The following is a 23724-nucleotide window of genomic DNA, read 5'->3' on the forward strand; positions in this document are numbered from 1 at the left end:
TTTGTTCTGCCTGGAGTTCGATATCCAGTGACATTCAATGTACAAACTTGTGATCATTCCAACCTGTACTGCGCTCAACATGACTTGAGCCATCTCAGCCTACATGTCTGGATAACATCAGCGATGTTTCTGATGTTAAGCTGAGTAATAAGACTCAAAGGTGACATTCACCTCAGGACTGACAAGGCAGATCCATCTTATCATGGCTTTGTCATTGTGTAATGTAAATTGTTGAACCTTAAATTCACATCATATCAGACAAAAAGAAAACAGGAAATTGTTCAGTTCGTGTTTTGTAGTTTTATTTACATACAATACAAACTACTCCTTTAACAAATGCATTCTTGTACATCGCACATAAATTCTTAATAACAATGACGACAGCTCCGAATGGAATGACAAAAATGAAATGCATTAGCGACCAAATTAGACAAAACAGAAATTAAAACTGGTCACTGCTTTAAACTGGTGCCCTGTCTGCAAAATGTTTGAACAAAGTACAGACATCTCATGTTTACACCATGTATACACTGGTCAAGATAGAATATAAATAACAAAAAACAAAAGTACTATTGAAGCATCGTATAAATAAAAAAAATAATACAGCACCATCTGCTTTAAGTTGCGAAAAGCGACCATAGTAAATGATTTTCGATCCATGAAACGTCGGAGGTACTTCAGAACTAATGCTTTAAAAATTGTAGATCATAAATCAAAATGCCTCATTTAGTATATTACTCACATATTATTCAAAATTTCAATTCCAGCCTGAAAATAAAGAAGGATGAAAACTGACACGTGACTATAGCACATGTATGAGGCAGGGGGCGTGGCACTCCTTGCCAAATCATGCTTATACGAGGACACACAGACAACATCATTAGCCATATAAAAATAAAGCCCCACAAAGGTTTACGTTGGTTTCTAATGACGACACCACTAGGGAGGGGGCATTTAATTCACAACCAAGATCGAATCTCTGCAAGATATTTCGTTCAACATGTACGATATGTTGATTACAAAGTCTTGTCACTGAAATTTCTAAAGTAAAATGCTTAGCATGAAAAGTTGAAAACACTTTTTATAATGATAGTGTATATCTTTGTTATGACATAATGCAAAAATATTAAGCTAAGACGATTGTCTGAAAATACTCAAGAGATGTAATATATATCTAATTTCAACAATATTATAAAGATGAATAATGCTCTTTGCGTAGCAAAATTTAATGAACTATTTTCTATAAATGAAATGCTGATGAAAGGGGGGTAACTATAGCCAATCACAGATGAAACAGTTGCTATTCTTAAACTCTTGGAAATTCAACATTTTATTGTGCCAGCTGAATCATATGTGTGGTTGCAAAATTAACTTATTTCTCATAACACTGCTCATAATGAAAAAAGACCTTCAGTGTTTAAAGCTGTCATCAGATAATTATAAAGCTGTTTCAATTCAACACTAACCAATATAAACTTCATGGTAAGGTAATTGTGGATATATGGGGATGAAGAATATTTACAAACATGAAATGCAAAATATTGTAGAAAGAAAATGTCTTTAACAAGATTATCATCACAGACTCTTCATAAAATATCATTGTATTCACATGAAACTTGACAAATAATTGTTTGAACTGACAAAGAATGATGAAATCGGTACAAAGAGTAAGAAGAGGGAAAATTGTTACCCCGAGAAGGAAATCTTAGGAACTCTTTTTGAGTTACTTTGCGACACCAATACATGCAATCATAGATCTAGTATTGTTGATTTTCGAAGATACAGTGCATGGAAAATAAAATTAGACAAAATGTAAATGATTTACAAATGGACAGAATAAAGTACCTTGGCTGGGAGTTTTGTCTTTTAAAAAAGCATTTTATGCTGTGCATCTATCAACACAGAGTGCACGTAATATCAAATGCTAAAATGGAAGATACAGGTAAACTTGGGAGACCTTGGTAGAAGTTACAATACTTAACACTGATTGGTGCATGTCTTGAGGTCAAATGTCAAATGGGTGTGTGATCAGTCTACAACACTAACACACTGAATCAGAAAGTGAAAGTACAAGGTGTTTCCAGCATGGAATCTACAGATACAAAATAAAATGTAATGGAAAGATGAAATCACAAATCATTTGTAATGGACTGATTATTATAAAAATCATATTAAGATTCATTGCACATAATCAAGATTGTTAAATTCATTTACAATCGCAAAAAAATAATAATCACAAAATACAAATACATGAGTGTCCGTAAACTGAAGGATTTCATTCAGAGAATGTTTAGGTTCTGTGAGTGTAAATCACATAATTTCTATGGCAACATGTCACAACATTCTGTAGCACCTGTTGTCTGATATAAGTGTTCAAATATGTTCTTTGTGAGGGTCAAATCCAGGACACCATCTTGGAGATTTAACCAATCACTCGGTGAGGTACACGTGTCCTGCCAGGATCAAAGTGACCACTGTATGGGACTGTTGTGCAAACACACTCTCTCCAAACATCCTCACGAAGACATGGAATAAATTTCACCAGCATCATTTCTTTCTTTCATTATAAAAAATGAATAAAACATGACTAGCATTCAACTTAAACAGGACTTCTTTCCTTCTGTGTCCAACAAATGACGAGTTAGCACTTAGAACTTTTAAGCACACATTACGATGAGGAATCACTGAATGTGGGGGCTGTCTCTGAAGAACCCAGTGAGTGTAATTGTCTATAATTAATATTTAGCCAGGATGTTGGCACCCAGTCAGTGTAATTGTCTATAATTCGTATATAGTCAGCATATCGGCACCTTGATTTGGTTCATCTTCTCGTCCTTTGGATTATATCCCATGTTTTTCCTCTGAAGGAACATGTGCACTTCACGGAATGTAGGTCGACATGCCTCGTTTCGATTCCAGCACTCCACCATAAGGTCATATATTTCCTTTGGACAGTTGGGAGGTAGTGAAAGGTATACTTCCTTACTGTCGTTGCGATAATAATGTCCGGCATTTTCTATCACTTGTTCGTCGGTCAAAGAGTCAAAAGGTTGGTCCTTGGCAAATGTTAGAATCTCCCAAAGTGTCACAGCAAATGACCACACATCAGACTTCGTAGTGAATTTTCCCTGAAAGAATATTTGAAAGTTATGTAATTCTAATGTCTACACATAAACCACAATAATTTACAAGGACATTAACTGATTATTCAGACAACACTGAATTCATTCAGTGTCTATCAACAGGAAATCAATATGTATTTAACTAACACTGAAATTTACACACACACACAAAAATCAATGATTATATTCTGCATCATTGCTTGCAAACGCACACATGATGAGCTACATAGTGAGACAGTGTCATTTTCTCGTACCAGTAAGATGCTTTCCCAGGCCATCCATCTGATGGGCAGCACAGCTCTTCCTTCTATCCTGTAGTAATCCGCACTGTAGAGACTGCGACTCATGCCAAAGTCCGAGATTTTTATTGTATAGTTTGTTCCGACCAGACAGTTCCTTGTGGCAAGATCCCGATGAACCATGTTTAACGACTCCAGGTACTTCATTCCAGATGATATTTGGGAGGCCATGTACACTAAGCAGCCATAACTGAAAGAGGAGGCAAAATCTGAATGAACAATATCAAATACGACAAATGTTTCACCATATTCCATCATCTGAAATACCAAGTTAACTGTGATGACAAAAGTTTTTCTTTCAGCTTTCAATGCTACTTTGCTTTGTCCAAAGCTTTCTGAACACCACTGTGAATGTATACACTTCTGACAGTATCAGACGTTACACTTCCTGAGTGTTTTGACAGACATTACCCAAGTGTTTTGGCAGACATTACCCAAGTGTTTTGGCTAACATTACCTGTCAGAGTGTTTTGACTGACATTACCTGAGTGTTTTGGCATTCGTGGCCTGCGCTACAGGGCTCTCTGGTACGTGATCCAGGAGGAACTGGTTGAGGTCTCCATACCTCATGTATTCCACGATCATACACAGTGGTTCTTCCCGAGTACATACCCCGAGGACACGCACAATATTGGGGTCTTTCAGTTGAGACATTATCTTGATTTCCTTGTGGAAGTCAGCTCTACAAAAAATTAAGACAAACCATTACATTACAATCTGAGGGCCTATCTACGGTACTATATCACATGACAAAGCTAGCAGATTTCATTGCACAAGGAACATGGTTTTTAAAATATTTATAGAACCAGTCGAGTTTGTCTGCTAAACAACCCCAAGTTTTCTAAGACTGTAAAATTTTGGGCTCACTTTGAAGGCTCCATTTAATTTGTTTAAGGATATGCGGGACGGTGATCACGTGATGATTGCAAATTTATTATAAATTTAGAACCGGACGCAGCGAAGTTAAAGTTTCCCGAGAAAAATCACCATGCTCTACAGACACACTATATGTCTATGAAATTTATATACATTGTAAAGGACATCCCGATGGTGCTTCATGAAAAAAAGGACAAATATTCATTGACGAGTTATTTTTGGCAACACCGTCCCACATGTCCTTAAGGACAATATTCTACAACTAATAATCCGTGCTTTGAGACATTTTTTTTCTCCAGACAGTATGACCCGTGCTTTGAGACATTTTTTTCCCCAGACAGTATGACCCGTGCTTTGAGACATTTTTTTCTCCAGACAGTATGACCCGTGCTTTGAGACATTTTTTTCTCCAGACAGTATGACCCGTGCTTTGAGACATTTTTTTCTCCAGACAGTATGACCCGTGCTTTGAGACATTTTTTTCCCCAGACAGTATGACCCATGCTTTGAGACATTTTTTCCCCCAGATAGTATGACCTGTGCTTTGAGACATTTCTTGCATACCTGGCTCTATCATCAGCGTTCCGTCGTAACATCTTCACTGCCACTAAAACATTAGGGGGCAATGTGCTGGCTCGGTTCATAAAGTACTCATCACTGATGTATCCGTCAACATTTACTGCCTCACACAAGTGTACCTACAAAATAAACCAGACATGGAATTCCCTTCTCTTGGATAAAAATACTTAACATTCATGATTTATGCATCTGCAAACACAAAAATAAGAGGAAATGTTAATTATAATACCAATGTCAAAGGTGAAGTCCTGCCATACTTTGAAGTACATGTATATCGATAAATATGGATCATGTCAACGTCCTCAGTATCACAGTACACTGTATAGGGTTATTTTAATCCCATGTTATTTTCACAATTCTACACTTACAGATGGTTTCATCCCAAAATTCACCCAGACACAGGTGTGTCAAAAGAGATATAAGAGAAAAAATTGTTTTGTCCAGTTTTATATTCATCCACTGACAATGACAGTGAAAGGGGCGAAAGCAAAACGAGTGAATATTTCCCTGTATATACCATACAGATAATTCATCAAAATTACAAAGAGCAAATAAACTGCTAAACACAACTATCACATCTAAAGATAAGCGTGATCTTGTGCTTGAACTTTTATGTAAATATTTTCCTAACCTCTCCGAACTGTCCTTCACCAAGTACGTCTACAAACTGCAGATTTTCCCGCGGGAATTGTACTACTGCGTGTTCCAGGGTCAGTAGGAGTTCCGCGTTCGGCACGGCGTAAACGTTGTTTCCACTCACTCCCTGCAGGTTGGGAATGTTGGGTACGTTCACATGTACGATGTCAGCGGCAGCATACAAGGCGTCATAGGTAGGAGGCTTCTCAGACAATGAGTTTGTCATCATGATGGGTGTTCCATTATTGGCGGGGGACACTCTGATCGGGGTCTGGGTGTGCGGCGGTAAGGCTACCACCAGGGCTGACTTTGTTACATCTGGAACGGCATAGTCTCTGGAGTCTGTATAATGATACAAGTAAACAGGTAATCTAATGCATCAATAAATAAATAAAAAGACAGCCTCAAAGATCTAACAAATGTAGTGTACAGTAAAACATGTTTATAACGAATACACTTATAATGAATTCATGCTTGTAGTAAAGTTATATTTATTCCCCTATGAGAGGAACATAATAAAAACATTTTTTGGATACTGTTTAACTGTATAATGAAGTTTGATTATAATGAACTGTTTTTTGCTGGCCCTGGAGGTTCACAATAACTATGTTTTACTGTACATGGCATCACAAATAATCTACACATCAAGGTATTGACACATTTCTATAATTAATGACGGGTTTTACAATGGCAGCCAGAAGATAAGAATAGGAAAGAGTCATGTCTATGTTTGAAGCAGATGCTCTATTCACAAAGTGGTAATCCAATGAATTATATCTACAACTTCCAGCAAAGAACATGCTTTAGGTACAGAAAGCCTTCAATTCAAACAAAGAACCATACTTATAATACTGTGTAACAGAATTCGAAGTCCCCATATATCAAACAATGATCTTTTTTTTGAATAATAAAGCATTGTAAATAATTTCTACACCATTACTATCATCCAAACCAATCCAAATAAAAGAAACCAATCTAGAAACACATCTCCCTCTGGGAGAGGATTTGAATTGCTACAGATAGGTTAGGGTCCTAGGAGTATTGTTAGTTATAGAATCTTTTAACAACAGGATTTGGAGTATAAAACACATTAGCATAAATGTTCTAAATATATCATTCAATAGTACAAGCAAAGACCCAGTTCCCAGGAGTAAACAACTAAAGGAATACACAGACTATGGAGACATGCCATTGCTAAAGATACCGGAACTCCCAGTGGCACACCCCGGCAAATCTGGCAGGTCTCGCCCCCCGACTAGAGAGTCCTGAGGCTCACAATATGATGGGCTCTTACATAGTTTTTCTCCTCCATTACAGAGCTCACGATCCGACTCCATGTCATCCTGAGCCACACTGTTGTACATGTTGCCATTGGAGACCTTGCCGTTCTGAATGTTCCGGACACTGTTCATGTTCAGCGCAATGTGGCGTTCCACGGGTTTCAGACAGTGACGATTGTTGTTCTGTTTGCTCCGCTTGTGGCGAATCAGAATAATGACGATCACTGCCACCACCAGCAGAGTAACGATGAGAGCAGAGAGCGTGCCCACAATAATGCCAATCATGTCGTTCTCAGTCTTGGCTTCTTTGGTCTGCACCGATCCATCGCCTATGTGTTGAGGAGACCCTGGAGCAAAAATTCAAACAAACATTAACACACAATCTCTGTCTGAAGGAGGGGGCTGATAAAAAATTTAGACACTAACATCATTCTAGAAATTCTGTCTGCGAAGAATTTTTTTTAATGATTCCTCCCCCACTCTTTTCAGCTAAATGAGGAAAACTTTTATTTGACTTCAGACTTCATGTTGTAATAGTAATCCAGTTCTTCTCATCAATTTCTGTACGTTCAACTGACAGATTATCCATGTTTAAAGTAACTAAACTTCTACCAACATTAGTATCTTCAACATCTGATTCTTTTACCTTGGCCAATCTGAATACCCATCTGTCCGTCAACAGGGAAGTCCTCTTTGTAAGGAGGAAGTTTTGTAGTCTTCATAGGATGGGTGACTGGGGGTAGCTCTATCGTAACATTAGCTCTGGTTATATCTGAAAAACAGGAAGTGAACCACATATAAACTGTGACCTGTGTTGATAAAACATGAAACTTTGACAGACAAGACAGAGGACACTGTTTAAAATTTACCTGATTTGAATGAGATTTCACTGATGAGCATCCATTTGCTATCAAAGTACAGTTGCACTTTTACATATTTTCCCACTCTGTTCTCCAGTTGTATAGGAACTGTGCGGGCGTACTCCATCCACAAATCCTTCTCAAATTTAAAATCAATAAAGTTGGGCTGATAGTAAATGCCCGACACACTGAAGTATATGTGGGCCTGCCTGAAAATTCGCACATCCTTGTTGAGGTAGTTATTGCAGTGTATGTTGAGCTGGGTGAAGTTACGCACAGCATCAAATTTGAAGATGATTTCCACGGGCATGCTATCTTCAGACTTTTCCGTCTTCCATCCGACCCACTCGTATCCCTTGATGCCCCTTGCCTGGATATCTGTACGGAAGTTGGCCTGTCCCTCCTCTCCATCCATCAGCTGACCGATGCCATTGTACAGGTGTTGGTCCTTGATGATTCCATCGTAAGTGAAGTCTAGGAAAGCCAACTCATCGGAACTGTGTTTTCCCCTACGGTCCCCTTGTGGCATAGAGTAAGACAGAACACCATCTGGCAAAATGAAGATATGTATATAAATTTTTATTACATTTTTAACAGCGAAATACTAAAATTTATCCATTGAATAAAAATTGATATTTTCACAGTTGTGAAATAGCAAGTGTTATTTTCAGTGTGAAAATAACAATACTTGCCACAATATTCAACACATAAGATCACCTTCATGTTACGTTATATATAAAATCATTTTTACCTGTTTTTTATTTCAATACCCAATATAGAATTGATTTAAAGGGACAGCGATAAGGAAAAACCGAAGAAAATGTACTACACAGAAAATTCAATGTTTTTGTTATTGGATATAGAATATATTTCAGAAGTGAGACAGGAAATTTTTTTTTCCCTTTGCACTCTTGAAAAAATTAATTTAAAAAAATCCTGTCTCACTCCTGAAATGAATTCTATCTATATCCAGCAACAAAACATTGAATATCACTCCTTGTGTTGAACATTTTAGAGTTGTCTTTCTTGACACACTTTTTCTCACAGGATATGGAGGTATTGTTCAAAATAGTTTTGTTTATTTTTAAAATAAACATAGCTGAATCATAAAATTAAAATTTATGCCTAAAACAAAAAAAATCCAGGATTGACAATTTACATAACTTAGACACTCTTATCAGCTGAAGTAAAGTTGCCAACAAGTTATGGGTGATGTTTCCAATAAATGTAGGATGAAGAGATTACAAAAGACTTAAATCAACAAACAAGAGGAAAAATTGTTGACATCTGATAAAAAGGATGGCAAAAAAGTGGGGCAAAACCATAAAGAACATTGAGAATTATTTGAGAGGTTTTCGCCACCCTACGCTTGCATCAGACTGATATCCATCATACTAGGTACTGTCAAAACAACAACACAGTAAAAATCCAGTCAATTATAACTGACTATTTCACAGATAACGACCAAATTCCAGATTACTTAAATTGCCTGTTAATGTCAATTCATCATCTACTTTTACTTTCATCACTCTTTATCAGCCGATTCTGGGATAGAATAATAAATAACTGTTTTAAATATGACAGTGATTTGGGAATGAAGGGTGAAAGGGCACGGATGACGAAATCAACGGAGAAAATATTATCACACCTTAAATCAACTACTGACTATAAAAAATTGAGAAATCAATAAAACAGTGCCTCCTGCAAAATTTCATTTGCATAGCAGTGAAATACCAGCCAACACTAAACATCAGTTTCTGTTCTTTCACAGTTCATACATTGTATATATTTTTAATCTTCTACAAATATTTTGAATTTTATCATCTACAAATATTCTAAATGAGTTTTCACCACTAGTATCTAACATAAAAGTTACAGTGAAGACACTGACCACTTTCTCACACCCCGCCCCATTCTGTACATAGGAGCATGTGGTTCTCCCTATTTCACAGAGTACTATCACTGGGAAAATACAAAGAGTTGGGAAATTTTTTCTGGGCTGAAGTGAAAAAAAATGCCAATTAACTCCAGGAGAGCAAAAGTGAACTTCAAGATCCTAATTACACTATTCTGATGTTTGTTGTGAAGTGAAGAGATTACTGGAGACCAAGGACCCCTGACCATACAGACCCGCAGCTCCATACCACTACCCTTAGCCTGATGATAATATCTCAAAATTACCGAAACATCTCCCAAAACATTTGATGAAATGTGAATCAGATGTGTGTGTGTCGAAATGAAGTTTCAGTGATTGACATTGATGGCAGTCTGAAATAACATTTGTTTGTGAGAATTAAAACAGACTCTTCTACTAAAAGATTGAACCTAGTCTTAAACAAAGAGTATCTTGTAGTTTGATTTCAGCACTGGTAAAATGTCATGAAATCATATTATCTAGAGATGTACAGAAATGCTTGCAATTACAGATAAATTCATGAACTTGTTGTAAAGGTCCCGAGTTGACTGACATTCTCTGTTGGCCTATTTTTGAATTTTCACAGAGATCACGGCTTTGGGGTCTTTGTCCAAAACACCACTGAACTGCACTGTTCCCATAGTGCTCAGACACTCACCCTCCCAAGTACAGCAGCTCAGACACTCACCCTCCCAAGTACAGCAGCTCACACTCACCCTCCCAAGTACAGCAGCTCACACTCACCCTCCCAAGTACAGCAGCTCAGACACTCACCCTCCAAAGTACAACCGTATAGCTCAGACACTCACCCTCCAAAGTACAACCGTATAGCTCAAACACTCACCCTCCCAAGTACAACCGTATAGCTCAAACACTCACCCTCCCAAGTACAGCCGTATAGTTCCACCCTCATACACACTGTGCGCTGTAATTTACTGTAGGGAATGAAGCGCACCCTCTTGGCGATGATTGGGGGTGATACTTCGTTCATCTCAGCGGTGTGAGTATTGTAGTTTGCTTTGAAGTGCTGCAAAAACAAAGACATCAAAATTAAACTGTGCAAACTTTGGTTTCCTTACTTATCTCGACTCTCTTTCCTTTTATTTATGACATCACTGAGAAAAAGAAAGTAATCACTGACACTAATATATTTACAGAAAGGATATGTAATTAGAACAAAGATTGATTTCTTATTCCTGTGTACATAACTGAAAGATAAGATGGGGTAATATTTGGTGAATAGAACACATAAATAGTTTTCTGAAATAAAATTCCGTTTTTAAAAGGCCAAAAAAATATTGTCAAACTAATAATCAGAAAAAATGTGTAACTGTACTACAGTATCTGTATAGCAGATAGCTTTATCGGAAACTTTTTTAAATTTTAGGATATTATATCTGATTCATGCAATATTATCTCTGGAAGAAAAAAAAAGATCTTTACAAATTATATAAGAATGACCCCTCACAGTGATCGGAGGGTAAAATTAGATCTTGGAAATAAAAACAAAATTGTGCTGTGTGAACCAGGAGTCCCTAGAACTTGGAGCTTAGGGAGAAAGATATCTGCATGTTGCTTGATTTATGAAGGAAAACAGGAACAGATTGGATAACAGGACAGATGTGCGAAAATCAATGTGACCTTCTCACAATCAGCAGCTCCCCATTTCCCTCTCACAATGATCACCCCTGGGTGTGTTAATTTTGAAAGAACACAGAGACATAAATTCTGCAAAGAATACCCACGATTCCAACTTATCTAACTTCACATTTGTTCTAGAAATGCAATACTGATTTATCAACTGCTAATAAGCGAAACTTTTTGCTTGAATATTTCATTGCCGATCCATTTCCAGATAATGCCGTCTTCAAAACATATCCTCCAAGAGTATCATTACATCAGACGGACCCGATTTTGATGGGATAAGACTCATGTATTGTTAGATGAACTGGAAAAGCAACAAGATTAAGTCACAACATAAATAATCCACCAAAATTAATGGGATCTGCACAAGAGATTCATTTTCAGAGATACTGTTTGGATTTTTTAATGTTGAAGGATAACTTGGCGGGGAGGATATGTTCTGTGCCGTTTTTTAACCACAGAAGTTGGTGATTCCTCAGTTATCTTCTCTTGTTTGTGTATTTTATGGCCATGTTTTAGGATAGCTAAGAGGAACATATGTTTTGCCCACACGGTTTTCCTGCTGGGAGACCATAGAGACAATAAGAACTCATTTTATTCTCCCCTATCACATACAACACAGCTAATCATCTCATACAACAACTCACCCCAAACACTCCCAGTGCAGGTTTCACTTTTTCTGATACAAAACCCACAGGGAATTTTGCTATTTTGAGTTCAAAAAGCCTTGTGCAGGGCCAAATCCTCTGAAGTACAATTTTATTATGCCACAGCGTTTGGATATTTTTTGTTCCATTATGCATTTAAACAAATACAAGACATGGCTGCTTGCAGTCTGAGCGTTTCATACGTACTGCCATAGTGCATACCTCTTTTGCCTGGCGGTTTCTGAATCGGATCCATTCTCCATCATCCTCTCGCTGATATTCCAAGAGGAATTCTTCTGTGTACTCTTGTCCCTAAAAAAATCCAAAGAATTCAGAACGACATGAAATCAAGGTTAATATACAATTTACAACTTGGAAAATTAACAAGTATTTCAATTTGCCATTTCCCTTATCTGTGTATGATGATTTCTTACATGATAACTCTTCTCAATGCTATTTGACCTTCATTCAGAATGAGGAGTCACTTCTGTTAAACAAACTTTTATGACTTTTCTTTCTTAATTTGATTTGAATGATCTAAAATGTACATTGAGCATGTTGACAGAATCATAAAAATGATGCCATTACATTATTTTTCCTATGGGAGCTAAGAATTGCGTCTGCAATGTACAGTATGTATATTTATCAACTTAAGCTCTACTTGTATAAATCAGCAGAAATTTGTTATGGCTGCCTGCACAATCGTTGTAATAGTAACCAGGACTGGATTGCAGTAGAAAAGAAATTTATGGGTAGGAAAATTGGGAACAAGTCAAGCAGAATTTTTGCTTGCAGCCACCTTACTAATCAGAAGACAGGGAAGCCTGTAAAATTTTATATAATACAATTAACTGAATTCCTGTATGGCATCTTATTCTAACCCATTCTGTGACTGATTCTTAATGACAGGGTAGAGAATTCATCACAATGCCAACTCCCCCCCCCCCCCCAAAATAAACATGGACCTCCCCTATAATGAGATAGGTAGTAGGCATGGCAATGTAGAAAATAAGGGGGGGGGGTGAAAACAACTGGCTTATCTTTTTCCATATGGTTCATCTTTCATTGTCAGAAAGTGATGATAATCATGGAAAGAGTCCCAATCAAATGGCTTTTTAAAAAAAATCAATATTTTATAGCAAAGCATGAATGGAGATCAATGGATGAAATGCTTTATCTTTGCATGAAGGTCTGACTAGTTGCCATAAAATGTCCTCATGAATCACAGTTTATGAAGACGAACATAAAGCCCCATGCACTTCCCTTTTCGGAGAATTACCAGTTCAATTTTTATGAACTTGCCTCAGTAACTAACATTAAAATGCATATTTTATGGCTGCCATCATTTATGTTTCTGATTCCCTTGAAGTAACGAGACAGTTCAGCTGCATTTTCTTACTAATGAACTGTATATCATCTTTAAGGTAAGACAAAAGATTTTCATAAAGCTAACATTTCATCAATACAAGACTAATAGGTATATTGTTGCTTTATTGCAAAAATATATCTGCCTCTTTATGAGACCATCGTGTGTTGTTTATGACCGTAGTATGAACTTTGTAAAAAAAATATTGAAAAATAATGAATCCATCACTCAGAGCTCATGATTACTTTCACAGACCCTTTACAGATCTCGGGGCCTTGCAGGACCTCCCGATTCCTTCTATCTGTCTGACGGAGCTGTACAAAAAACCCGGATTTTTGCATGCTACATTTCAGAGATCACACAGAATCATGTCTACACAGTATAGATCCTAACTGAAATCTATTCTAATGAATTCTCTGATGAGATTCTATAGGAAGGAACCGGTGTAGCATTAAAGCCCTGCAATAAAGCACGCTTCAGCCACCTTCCTCTCTCACTATCGTAGGAGACATTAGTGGTTTTTATAAGGGAGAATGAGACCGTACAATACATGCAGGATTTAATCAAAAAACCTCTGGTCAACAAGATAACCATCTCTATCAGAAAATCATCCCCGACAAGATACATGCATATCCATCTGATCACATTTCCAATTACAAGTCCTACGTTTCTATGGTATTGGTCAGTAGTACAAGTATGTCTGAATGCTATATAGGTAGAACGTGCATTAATCAGTTCTTGCTAAAAATTGATTACAAAGAATTTTTTTTTATTAAGATACTGCTAAAAAGCCCAAAACAATTTGGTGAAAATTCCAGAGAGCAGGTGACTGCTATCAAGTCTAGGCGATATCAGGGTTGCCTCCCCTGCAATATCTTTGTGATACCTGACCAGTGGTCGAGGGCAAAAGGGGGGAGATCCATTATAAACTTATCATAGAAAAACAACGGCAGCAATTAAAGCTAATCTTTTGGGGGGAGAAGAGAAACAGGAGAATCGATAAGGGGCAATGATAGGGAGGGAATTTCTGACACGCGCTGTATCAACTGATGACTACAGAACATGGGATAGTCCGGCCATATTGCCCCTGCAGCCATGAAAAACAACTTCTGCTTTGTATCTTATCCTCCAGCTACATGCACTTCTGTCTACAGAATACAAAACCTTGAAAGCATTAAATGTGTCAGAACAGAAGAGTTAATTTCAGGTTTTTTAAACTGGATTGGAGAGTTCCTTATTTGGCAACAAGAAAATTTACTACTTTGCCAAAATCTTCAATGAGGAGAGAATTGCCTTTGTGAATGGGAGGGGGCAGAGTGGAGTGGCATCTGCATGCTTTATGAGAGGGATTTGTCCTGTAATCTTGCCTGCTATAAATCCCTGCTTAAGTTTAGCCACTGTAACACTAGACACCTACCCCTAATGACACACTCCCTTATGTCAGTATTACTGACAATACATACATCACTTACCCACTCTAGTTGTCAGGGCAGACTCTCTCAACACTATGTCACATTCTAATTTATCACAGTCTCGATTTTCAACTTTTATTGTATTTATTCAATGCGCAGTGAAACAATTTGGGTCGAGATTCATCTACGCAAAAAAATTGGAAACCTATTTAAAAATATACAGTAGGTGTAGCCAGTTCTTTATTGTCGTGTATCATCTGATTTACATCTCTGTATCCAACATCAACACTAGTTTGACAGTCTGGTAATTTCTCAAAAGTACTTTTTAATGACTCTGCATCTTCATGCTTGTTTTCTAGTTTATACTTTATCAGATCATTAAAAGCCTCTAAACCTTGATTTTTTAATGAAGATTGGAAGAACTTTCATTATTGATTTCACCTACTTACTTGGTGTAGGACCAGTGGTATAAAACAAATTAACACTATTCCCAGTTGCTTTCAGGACCGATCAGTTCTTCCATTTAATAAAAGTCTTTTGATCTAACTTAGACAGAAAAGAAGCTACACAAAATCTCCATCCATAAACAAAAAATCAATAGTGATGAAAAAACCTTCAAGATTTAATTAACTCCTGAAAACTTGGCTTTCACTGCCAAAGACTCATGGTTTTTCTTTTTGGAGGCCAGCATTATTGGGTTTCACATTCTTCAGATAGACAAGGACCTCATGGATAACAAAATTAAGGATGCTCTCATCTTGTCGGGTGTTAGGATGGAAATGACAGGTGTCCGTCATAAGACCGAATTGTATATAAATAATCCCTATCTCGAGGTTTCAAACCGAGTGTTTCTAGGTTTAATTTCATTTGAACTCTTCTTTAAAACAAATATTTCAAATTCACACCTTGTTTTTCAAACAACAGACTGCTTGTAGACTATAGCAGGCATGTGGCAAGAGATTAATGGAGGAATGTTCAAAAGTTCCAAAAATATACCTATCTATCACACTTCTTAATGATAAAATAACATCAACCCTCTAAAATAATTCTATCTTCTCCAGTGAAAACCTACCAAGCCGTTTCCAAATCGACCCTGGGTTTCCACTTTGGTGATGACCATGAGTTTGTCTAGGTCTATCTGGAGGTACTCGTAGGAGTATTTGTCGATCATCTCCTTCGGACACCATGCGCCACCCTTCCACTCCTTCCTTATCCTGAAAAATAAAAATAGAATTGAAACTGAGAGTCGGTGTATCTTAAATATGTGTCATCATGTCCTTCATGTCGGAGAGATATTGGGTCAGCATCGTTTTTCATATTCTGTGGCAAATTGTCATAGAAAATTACAATTTTTCTAATAAAGTGCGACTTGTGAGACATATATCATTTCAAAACGCCTCCCACTCCACCAAAAGCATGTCTTACCAAAAAAAATCCCATTTATATTGCATGAAATACAGCTACATGGTGAAAATATCTATCGAAATAAAGCTATCAGAATGGGTCTATTTTCAAGGATCATGAAATATGCAGACAACAGTTTTCACTTAAATCAATCTATTTTCATATCTGATAGAATTTATGGTTTTGTTGCAAATAAAAAAGGAGGAGGGAAACAGGAACATTTCTTCACAGAAATTGTGTTAACCATACTTGACAGTCCAATTACCAACTGCTGAATATCAATTAAAGCTGAGAAAAACACAACACAGAGCTTTCTGTGGGACATAATGAGGCTCTAGTCATTTTGGAAGCTTGGTGTGATGTTGAACAGGAGAGGCCATAGAGTGGGATGTTTACTCTTGAAGGCTCTCCAAATCACTGCTTTATGTAAGGAACCATGGTCTTTGAGAATATGCAGAATGCATTGTACAGGTTGATGCAACATCTGAGCGACGGGGAGCATGGAGAACTGGAGCCCCAGGTGATACATCACATCCCCCTAGAGCTCCAGTTAATGAAATACTAATTCCAGAGGTGTTATAAATCTACATTTATTGAAAAGAAAACAAGAAACTTTGCCATGTGTTTGAAGAAAATGGGTTAGTTTGATTGAAAAATAATGACATAAGTCGGTGATGACAGTGGTGTTATAAGATAGATTCCCAACCTCCCCCCAGTTCTATCTCTAGGAATTAACAAACAATCAAACCCATGTAGTGCAGAAAATTGATAATTTTTTGCTTCAATCTCTCCTAATATCTTTACTTGATGTTCATGAATGCATTTTAGCAGGCATCTGGCTCATGCTTTGTTTATGAAATCACACACTTCTGCTAGTAACCCTACAACATGCAGTCTGTCTCCAAGCACCAAATTACGGTCATAAATATACTTATATTATAAACTATCAATTCTACAGAAAACTGTGTACATTTCTCTGATGAGAATTAGTTAACGTGATTTTACCCAGCCCACTTGAAGCCTATGAAGTCGAACACAGGAAACCCAAACCGAATCTCTGTCCTATTCGTGCAGACTTTCATATAAGATGTATAAAAACATTAAGGAGGAAATTCAATGTATTTGACTTTCTATCAAGTCTCACATTCCCCGATCTCCTGTTAAATGGACTGTACTGAAATAGCACATAAATTTTGCCCACTAATTATGCCACCCTCAGGCAAAAGGAAGGGGTGATGAGGCACCCTCAGGCAACCAGACGGGGTGATGAGCACCCTGGGAAGCTGATGTCCAAGGCTCCATCTTCTCATCACTCTAGTCTCATCCATTACACAATGTATCGGATTCTGACTGTCTGTCCAGTGGGAGCGCATCACTACATTTACAGGTAATTACCATCATCTATCATTCAGTCCTCCTGTACATTTACAAATCACTGTAGCACTCCAGCTAACAGCTTCTGGAGACAACCAGGCGGCTGCTACAGTAATGGGGACCTGACAGAAAACCTCTGGGATCAGACGAATACAGATCTTCAGTGTGAAATATATAGATCTCCAGTGTAAAATGGAGCTGGTGAGGTGCTGTTGATAATGATGTAGTATTGTAGGTCAGCTCATGGACATCTGGGTGACAGATGAAGTGAGAAGCTTCAGCAAATACACAAACCCAAACACCAGGAATTATTGCTAAGTAAATATGTTGCTTCCAAGGGGGGTAATCAAAGGGGGGTAATCAGCTTCCGCTTCCCCTATTATAAACTGCAACAAATAAGACACCAGCAATCGATTTTATATACCTGACTGAGATTTCAGCTTAGGTTTAACACAAAGAGACATATAATTTGATGAATATCTTGTGTTTCCATGAAAACAGGTTCTGTACAGATCATCAGCTGAGGACCACAACACATTAACAAAACCATTTGGATCTACAGGGTATTGGCAAAGCAAACACTCTAAGTAGACTGTGTTAATCCAAAACTGTCATGATCAAATGTCTAGTAAATACTTTGCTGACAGCAATTTTGTTTTTGATAGACGAAACACAATCATTCAGAAAATCAATTCCCATTTTTTGGGATACACTTTTATGCACTTTAATACGAAATATACACCTAACAATAATAAAAGATCAGAATCTCATAAAGAGGCAACAAAGAGGACTATAAACCGTTAAACACAGAATTTAAGGGATGAGCCTGAAGCTGTGGTATTGTCAGGGATGGCAGATCACGAAGCAGCTGTAGATGTCATAAAGTGAAGCCAAAGCCATAATCCCCCCTCCAAGGTCACCTCAGGTCACAAATCTGCACCCTGCTTTGTCAAGGCTTGTTTTAATTTCTGTTTAATCTGCACATGCTTCAGGGGAATATAATTACATTGGGAATATTAATGATAACCGAGAAAGATTCTGTAGAGTTGGACCCTGGTCATTGGATTTGCAAAGGCTTACTCATGTTCTCAGTACATCAAGGGTGCTAGACATATAATGGATTATTTCTCCTGTAGGGTTTCTGGAATTAGAGATCCCTTTGAAGTTGTCTGTTCAATTCTTACTATATACAGAAAATTTTGCTGTGAAATGAAAGAATGATGAGACTGAAATCCCATTTTCCTAAATGAGCACCTGCTCCTTTTACTTACACAAACAATGACACTACAACGAGTCTAAATCATTTCCATCAAATATAATGTATGTTTGACAAAAATCAATTTCCCGTGATTTCTGTGTTAAGTGCATGGCTCCCATTACCGAAATGTACCAACCATTTCAATGAAAATCAGTCTTTTTAGCACTTGTTATCAGGGGTGTTTTTTATTTAGAAGATAAACTGTAACTGAATGAAGACACAAAATTTAGACTGATTGATAGAGCCCCACAGGCAGTGTAGAAGACAGATGATGGCCAGACAGAGACCTACAGAAATCCAGTACATTTCTGAACCCTCAATCTCTAGAACACTTGCTTGATGACAAGCATGAGCCATCCTCTACCCATCAAGGCAATCGTAAGTGATGTCAAAAAATCCCTTAGTCCTGATTACCATCTGATGAACCCTTGACAACCTTTGATCAACCAACATCAGCATCTTTGTTCCCAGTTTTTCCCTGTCTGCTGCAGTAAACACCTGGAGCAGGTCCTGTTCTTACTGACCCTTTGTTTTGCAGATCTTACATTTCTCTATCCATAAACCTGATCTGACAAGTGCAAATACCTAGTGCACCTGACAATGGCCACTAGTATGAAGAATTTATGCTATATGTTACTAATTCTTGATTCTAAAAACAATATGAAAGATTACACATTTTCTAAGGTTGTTAGCTGTGCATTCAAATATATCCCTTTTGATGGACTGAATCTGATTGGTAAAACCATGTGATGTCAGCTGGCAACGGCAAACCCCAAGTACATGACTACATTTCCTCTGTTGACAGGCAAGGAAGATTGCAACATATTTCTAATGCAGGAACTTCCGGAAATTTTTGATTGTATTTTCCGTGTCCAATTCAATTACCAAACCTGAGAACCTGAAAGATATCTCTAATTTGATTTTCTGCTTCTAGCAAGTAGGAATAAGTTTGACAGACCCTTAATCCATCAGTCTTCTGAGCAATGATTGGTATGGAAATGGACACAAAGTCTCCATTTTCAGGATTTATTAACAGGAGAATAAGAATGAAAAACATTACACCTTGATGACAGTTCATTTCTATGATCTGCTAAGTATTATTACAACAGAGGAAATAAATAGAAAGAGTAAACATGGCTGTTCCCAATACATCTCATGCTGATGATTGCATATGGACCACCTTAAAAATTGCATAAGAATTGGATTTTCTGCCCCCAAAGACCTCCTCAGTTAATGAGTTTTGAAAGAAGAAGCTGTTCAATTCTTAATTATCATTAGAAGTTACATAATATCCAAGTGAAGGTTGCTAGGCAGCATAACAGCCATTTGCCTTCAAGCAATGAACCTTTTGAAAAATTCCATTACACAAAAACCATTTTTATTTTCCTTTGTAGTTGTGATACACAAAATCCATTATCTGTAGATCTGTTTCCAGCAGTTCCAATTTAACAAAGATGTTTCATTTTTACCTGCTCTAGTTGATTTCTAATATTCTGCTTTGTTCTTCACTAGCTGTACCATTGCTTAATTTACATCCTATAATTTCTGAGTTTGTGACTCTTTGATTGATAATTAGCATGCTATGTCAATGATTGTACTTTCCTTTAACATACAATAATTACTAATGTAGTAGTTTTTCCCTTGATTCACACACTAAATGTCTGCTGGACCCCGAATCACTAGGCTACTTTTGCTGAATGTCATGGCAACCAAATGATGTTCCAGTCAGGATTTTGCCTAATTTCATTAATTATTCAAAGTTTTGTGTGGATATGGAACAATTTACTACCATTTCTCACGAACTGAATAATGCGGACCACTAAAAACAATGATTAACCCTGTGCCATTTTCTGTACAGCATTGGGATTTCATTTATGTAACTTTAGAATTTCTACGGGAGATAATTATCTACAGGACAGTCAACAGCATGCAAATTTGTAATGTATTTTTCATATATCAATAAGCAGAATATCAAAATGATAAAAACACTTCTAATCAATTTCTACTTTATTTTTTTTTTTAAATGCAGACTGATAAAGTATACACACCTGCAGAGTTTTCCATCCCATTGTTTTAAATATCAAAAATATCACTTAATATATATGTATGCAAAAATAAATCATATTCTTTTTTCAAGCAATCATAATTCAATCCATAAATAATGTATGAAAATTTATTGTTTCATTGAAAACTGTGATGAATATCAGGGGGAAAATATCAACCAACCCACAAACCAACCAATGAATTTGAATTTCCGAATTTAAAAAAGTTCAATCAGTTAAACAGAGAGAATGATAGCATTCCTGGATAAATATACGAAATGAATACCACTTTTACTGATAAAAGTTGAAAATAACTGGAAATTATTTCATACAGGAGGACACCCACATTCTTCTTTAACTCTAAATCCTCCTTCTGGGCCCCATTCATTTTTGCAAACTAAATAAAGCTGTCACTACAGAGTTTCTGAGGCCCTTTTATCAGCTTCTTCTACACAAAGGATGGGAGGATCTATGGGGGTGGAGATGGGTGGATAAAACAGGAGAATATGTGCAGACTGTAGGGGTCCAAAGGTCTCCAAAAGCTCATAAACATGCTGCCTTTATCACAGCCTTTATCCCAATAAAGCACTTTGATGTCTGGGAGTTATCGCAGAAAATATTTTACATAACCTAACGCTGTCATTCTGCTCACACATAGAGTCTTAGAAAAGATATTTTCCGTAATTTGATCATGCTTACAATGTTAAAATTCATCCAGAATTAATTTCCTGCACATTCTGCAAACATTTTATCTTGGTTAATTCATATTCTTTATTTTTTATATATAACTGGAGACATTTCAGCTTACAGTCATTAGACATGATCGTCTCAACAAAAGCAGCTCATTAAGATAAATTTTCTGTTTCATATCAAAAAGTTTTCACAGGAGAAGTTCAATATCTGCAATTTCTTGTTACCCATTGTCTTTAGACAACAGACAACTCCCAATGTAAAGTAGCGTATAACAGATATTTTCTGTAACCGTATAACAGATATTTTCTGAAACCTAGCGTATAACAGATATTTTTTGAAACCTAGCATATAACAGATATTTTCTGTAACCTAGCGTATAACAGATATTTTCTGCAACTTAGCATATAACGGATACTTTTTGTAACCTAGCATATAATGGATATTTTGTGTAATCAGCGTATAACATATATTTTCTGTAACCTAGTGTATAATAAAAAATTTCTGAAACCTTGGCGTATAACAGGTATTTTCTGTAGTTGTCCATTTTGTAACCTATCGTCTTTGGACTACAGAGAATTCCTCGTATAAACCTATTGTCTTTGGACTACAGATAACAGGTATTTTCTGTAACCTAGTGTATAACAAATATTTTCTGTAACCTTGGCGTATAACAGGTATTTTCTGTGGTTGTCCATTTTGTAACCTATCATCTTTGGACTACAGAGAATTCCTCGTAACCTATCGTCTTTGGACTACAGACAGGATGGCTAGATACCTGTTCTGCTTGCTTTTGTATCTACTGTGTGTGTTTTTAATGGAGATCTGATCCATCACACAACAGCTTGTAAAATCAGACAAACGTCAATTAGAAGATACTGTTTCTTTTAGTTATTTGTACAGAGAAGATTATAAGCAGTACTGCCAAAACTGCATTTCAGGGACTGTGTTGGATTCTTTGATCAGATTCCATTATGCAACCAAACAATCTGATGTTAATCCCCTCCCCTTCATGTTGTGCAAGTCTGTGGGGTTAACTTTCACATTCGCATGTTTACTGTCCGTGACAAAATAAAAACTTCAAAAGATTGTAGTACAAAAAAAATGTAGCTGCTAATGATTCAATTTCTCAGCTTAGTTGGGTAGAAAGTTTCAAAGATTGCATGTGTTCTTACAAGAGATTTCTGATTTATTGGATTGTGGTTTTTTAAAAGGATATGAGTTAGAAAAACGATCTTGATATAAATCTATTTCATCTGCTGAATTCCCTACCCTTTCATAATCATTCGTTCAAGAGTCAGCTTGAAGTATAGAGTGTTTTTCCCCCATATTGACAGACAAAAAATAACAAATGATAAAAAACTTTCATCTTGTATGGAGAACTTTATAAAACAAAGGGTGTGTCAATTCATTATTTTCTAGCACATCTTCAAAATATGTCACCCTGTAAACAGATGTGCAAATTATACAGGGTGTATGCAGATGTGCAAATTACACAGGGTGAACTAATACTTTGTGACAGCAATGTAGAGAATCCACAAATGATTAAAAAAAATGCTTCATTAGTCAACAACACAACACCAGATGCTGACTTGGTGAAGAGCTTTCTCTGTGTACTTATAACGAGTCTGTGTCCCATATCATTTCATTGTAAATGTAACATGTTTATCTATGTTTTTTTGTTTGGGGGCATTATATATGAGCCATGATTAAAAGAGCATTCTATGCACGTTTACGATTTTGATGATGCATCTTTTTAAGATCCGTAATAACATTTTGGGGGTGATTATTACAAGTAATGATGAGTCATTTCTGCTAATGTTGATAACAAAAGCTTGGTACTTCACTGGGTGGGGATTTCTTCTACTGCTGTCATATCTTACTCCTAAGACAGTTACTGGGCTAAGAATAGGGTGATTCATCTGATCCATCTGCAGTTGACAATAAAAAAAAATTCCACATGGTGTCTTTGTTTCAGGAGTAAAAAGGCTGTGTTCCCTAGAGGGAGCGATGGTCGGTTGGGAGAAGAGACCCTAAAGATAATGGAATTTCCCAGAATGCATGTCACGCCACACTCCTCCTCTAGAACTGACTACGCAATTAGCAATTCCATTGCAATATAGTTTTCATCATTCAATTCTATGTGTCATGGAACACTGCTTTTTTCCTCCGGAAAATAATTGTCTCCTTTAATGGTAAAACTAACTCGGGAGACTCCGAGAAAAATCAATGGGGGAATATTCCAGGTAAGGCTTCAAAGGCTATATGTCTGCATGATCACGGATAAAAACCATCTTCTAGCATTCTGCCAGTCATACAT

General features: G+C 36.9%; 1 protein-coding gene across 4 annotated transcripts in view; it reads right to left on the bottom strand.

Annotated features, from left to right (window-relative positions):
* Nucleotides 1–285: 285 nt before the first annotated feature.
* Nucleotides 286–23724, bottom strand: part of LOC125682468 (discoidin domain-containing receptor 2-like) — a 95415-nt gene continuing 71976 nt past the window's right edge. For 3 of the 4 annotated variants that reach the window (XM_056155404.1, XM_056155405.1, XM_048923073.2), the window contains 11 exons: nucleotides 15709–15850; nucleotides 12081–12170; nucleotides 10447–10594; nucleotides 7662–8201; nucleotides 7439–7564; nucleotides 6717–7139; nucleotides 5508–5854; nucleotides 4862–4995; nucleotides 3906–4103; nucleotides 3377–3611; nucleotides 286–3128 (listed from right to left, as the gene is read on the bottom strand). In XM_056155404.1, coding sequence (XP_056011379.1) covers nucleotides 2796–3128; nucleotides 3377–3611; nucleotides 3906–4103; nucleotides 4862–4995; nucleotides 5508–5854; nucleotides 6717–7139; nucleotides 7439–7564; nucleotides 7662–8201; nucleotides 10447–10594; nucleotides 12081–12170; nucleotides 15709–15850 — 2716 coding nt within the window. In that variant the 3' untranslated portion in view covers nucleotides 286–2795. The remainder of the gene's footprint in view (nucleotides 3129–3376; nucleotides 3612–3905; nucleotides 4104–4861; nucleotides 4996–5507; nucleotides 5855–6716; nucleotides 7140–7438; nucleotides 7565–7661; nucleotides 8202–10446; nucleotides 10595–12080; nucleotides 12171–15708; nucleotides 15851–23724) is intronic. The other variant, XM_048923072.2, reaches the window with a different exon arrangement.

The sequence above is a fragment of the Ostrea edulis genome, chromosome 2 (genome assembly GCF_947568905.1).
Source record: "Ostrea edulis chromosome 2, xbOstEdul1.1, whole genome shotgun sequence".
NCBI classification, from domain to species: Eukaryota; Metazoa; Mollusca; class Bivalvia; order Ostreida; family Ostreidae; genus Ostrea; species Ostrea edulis.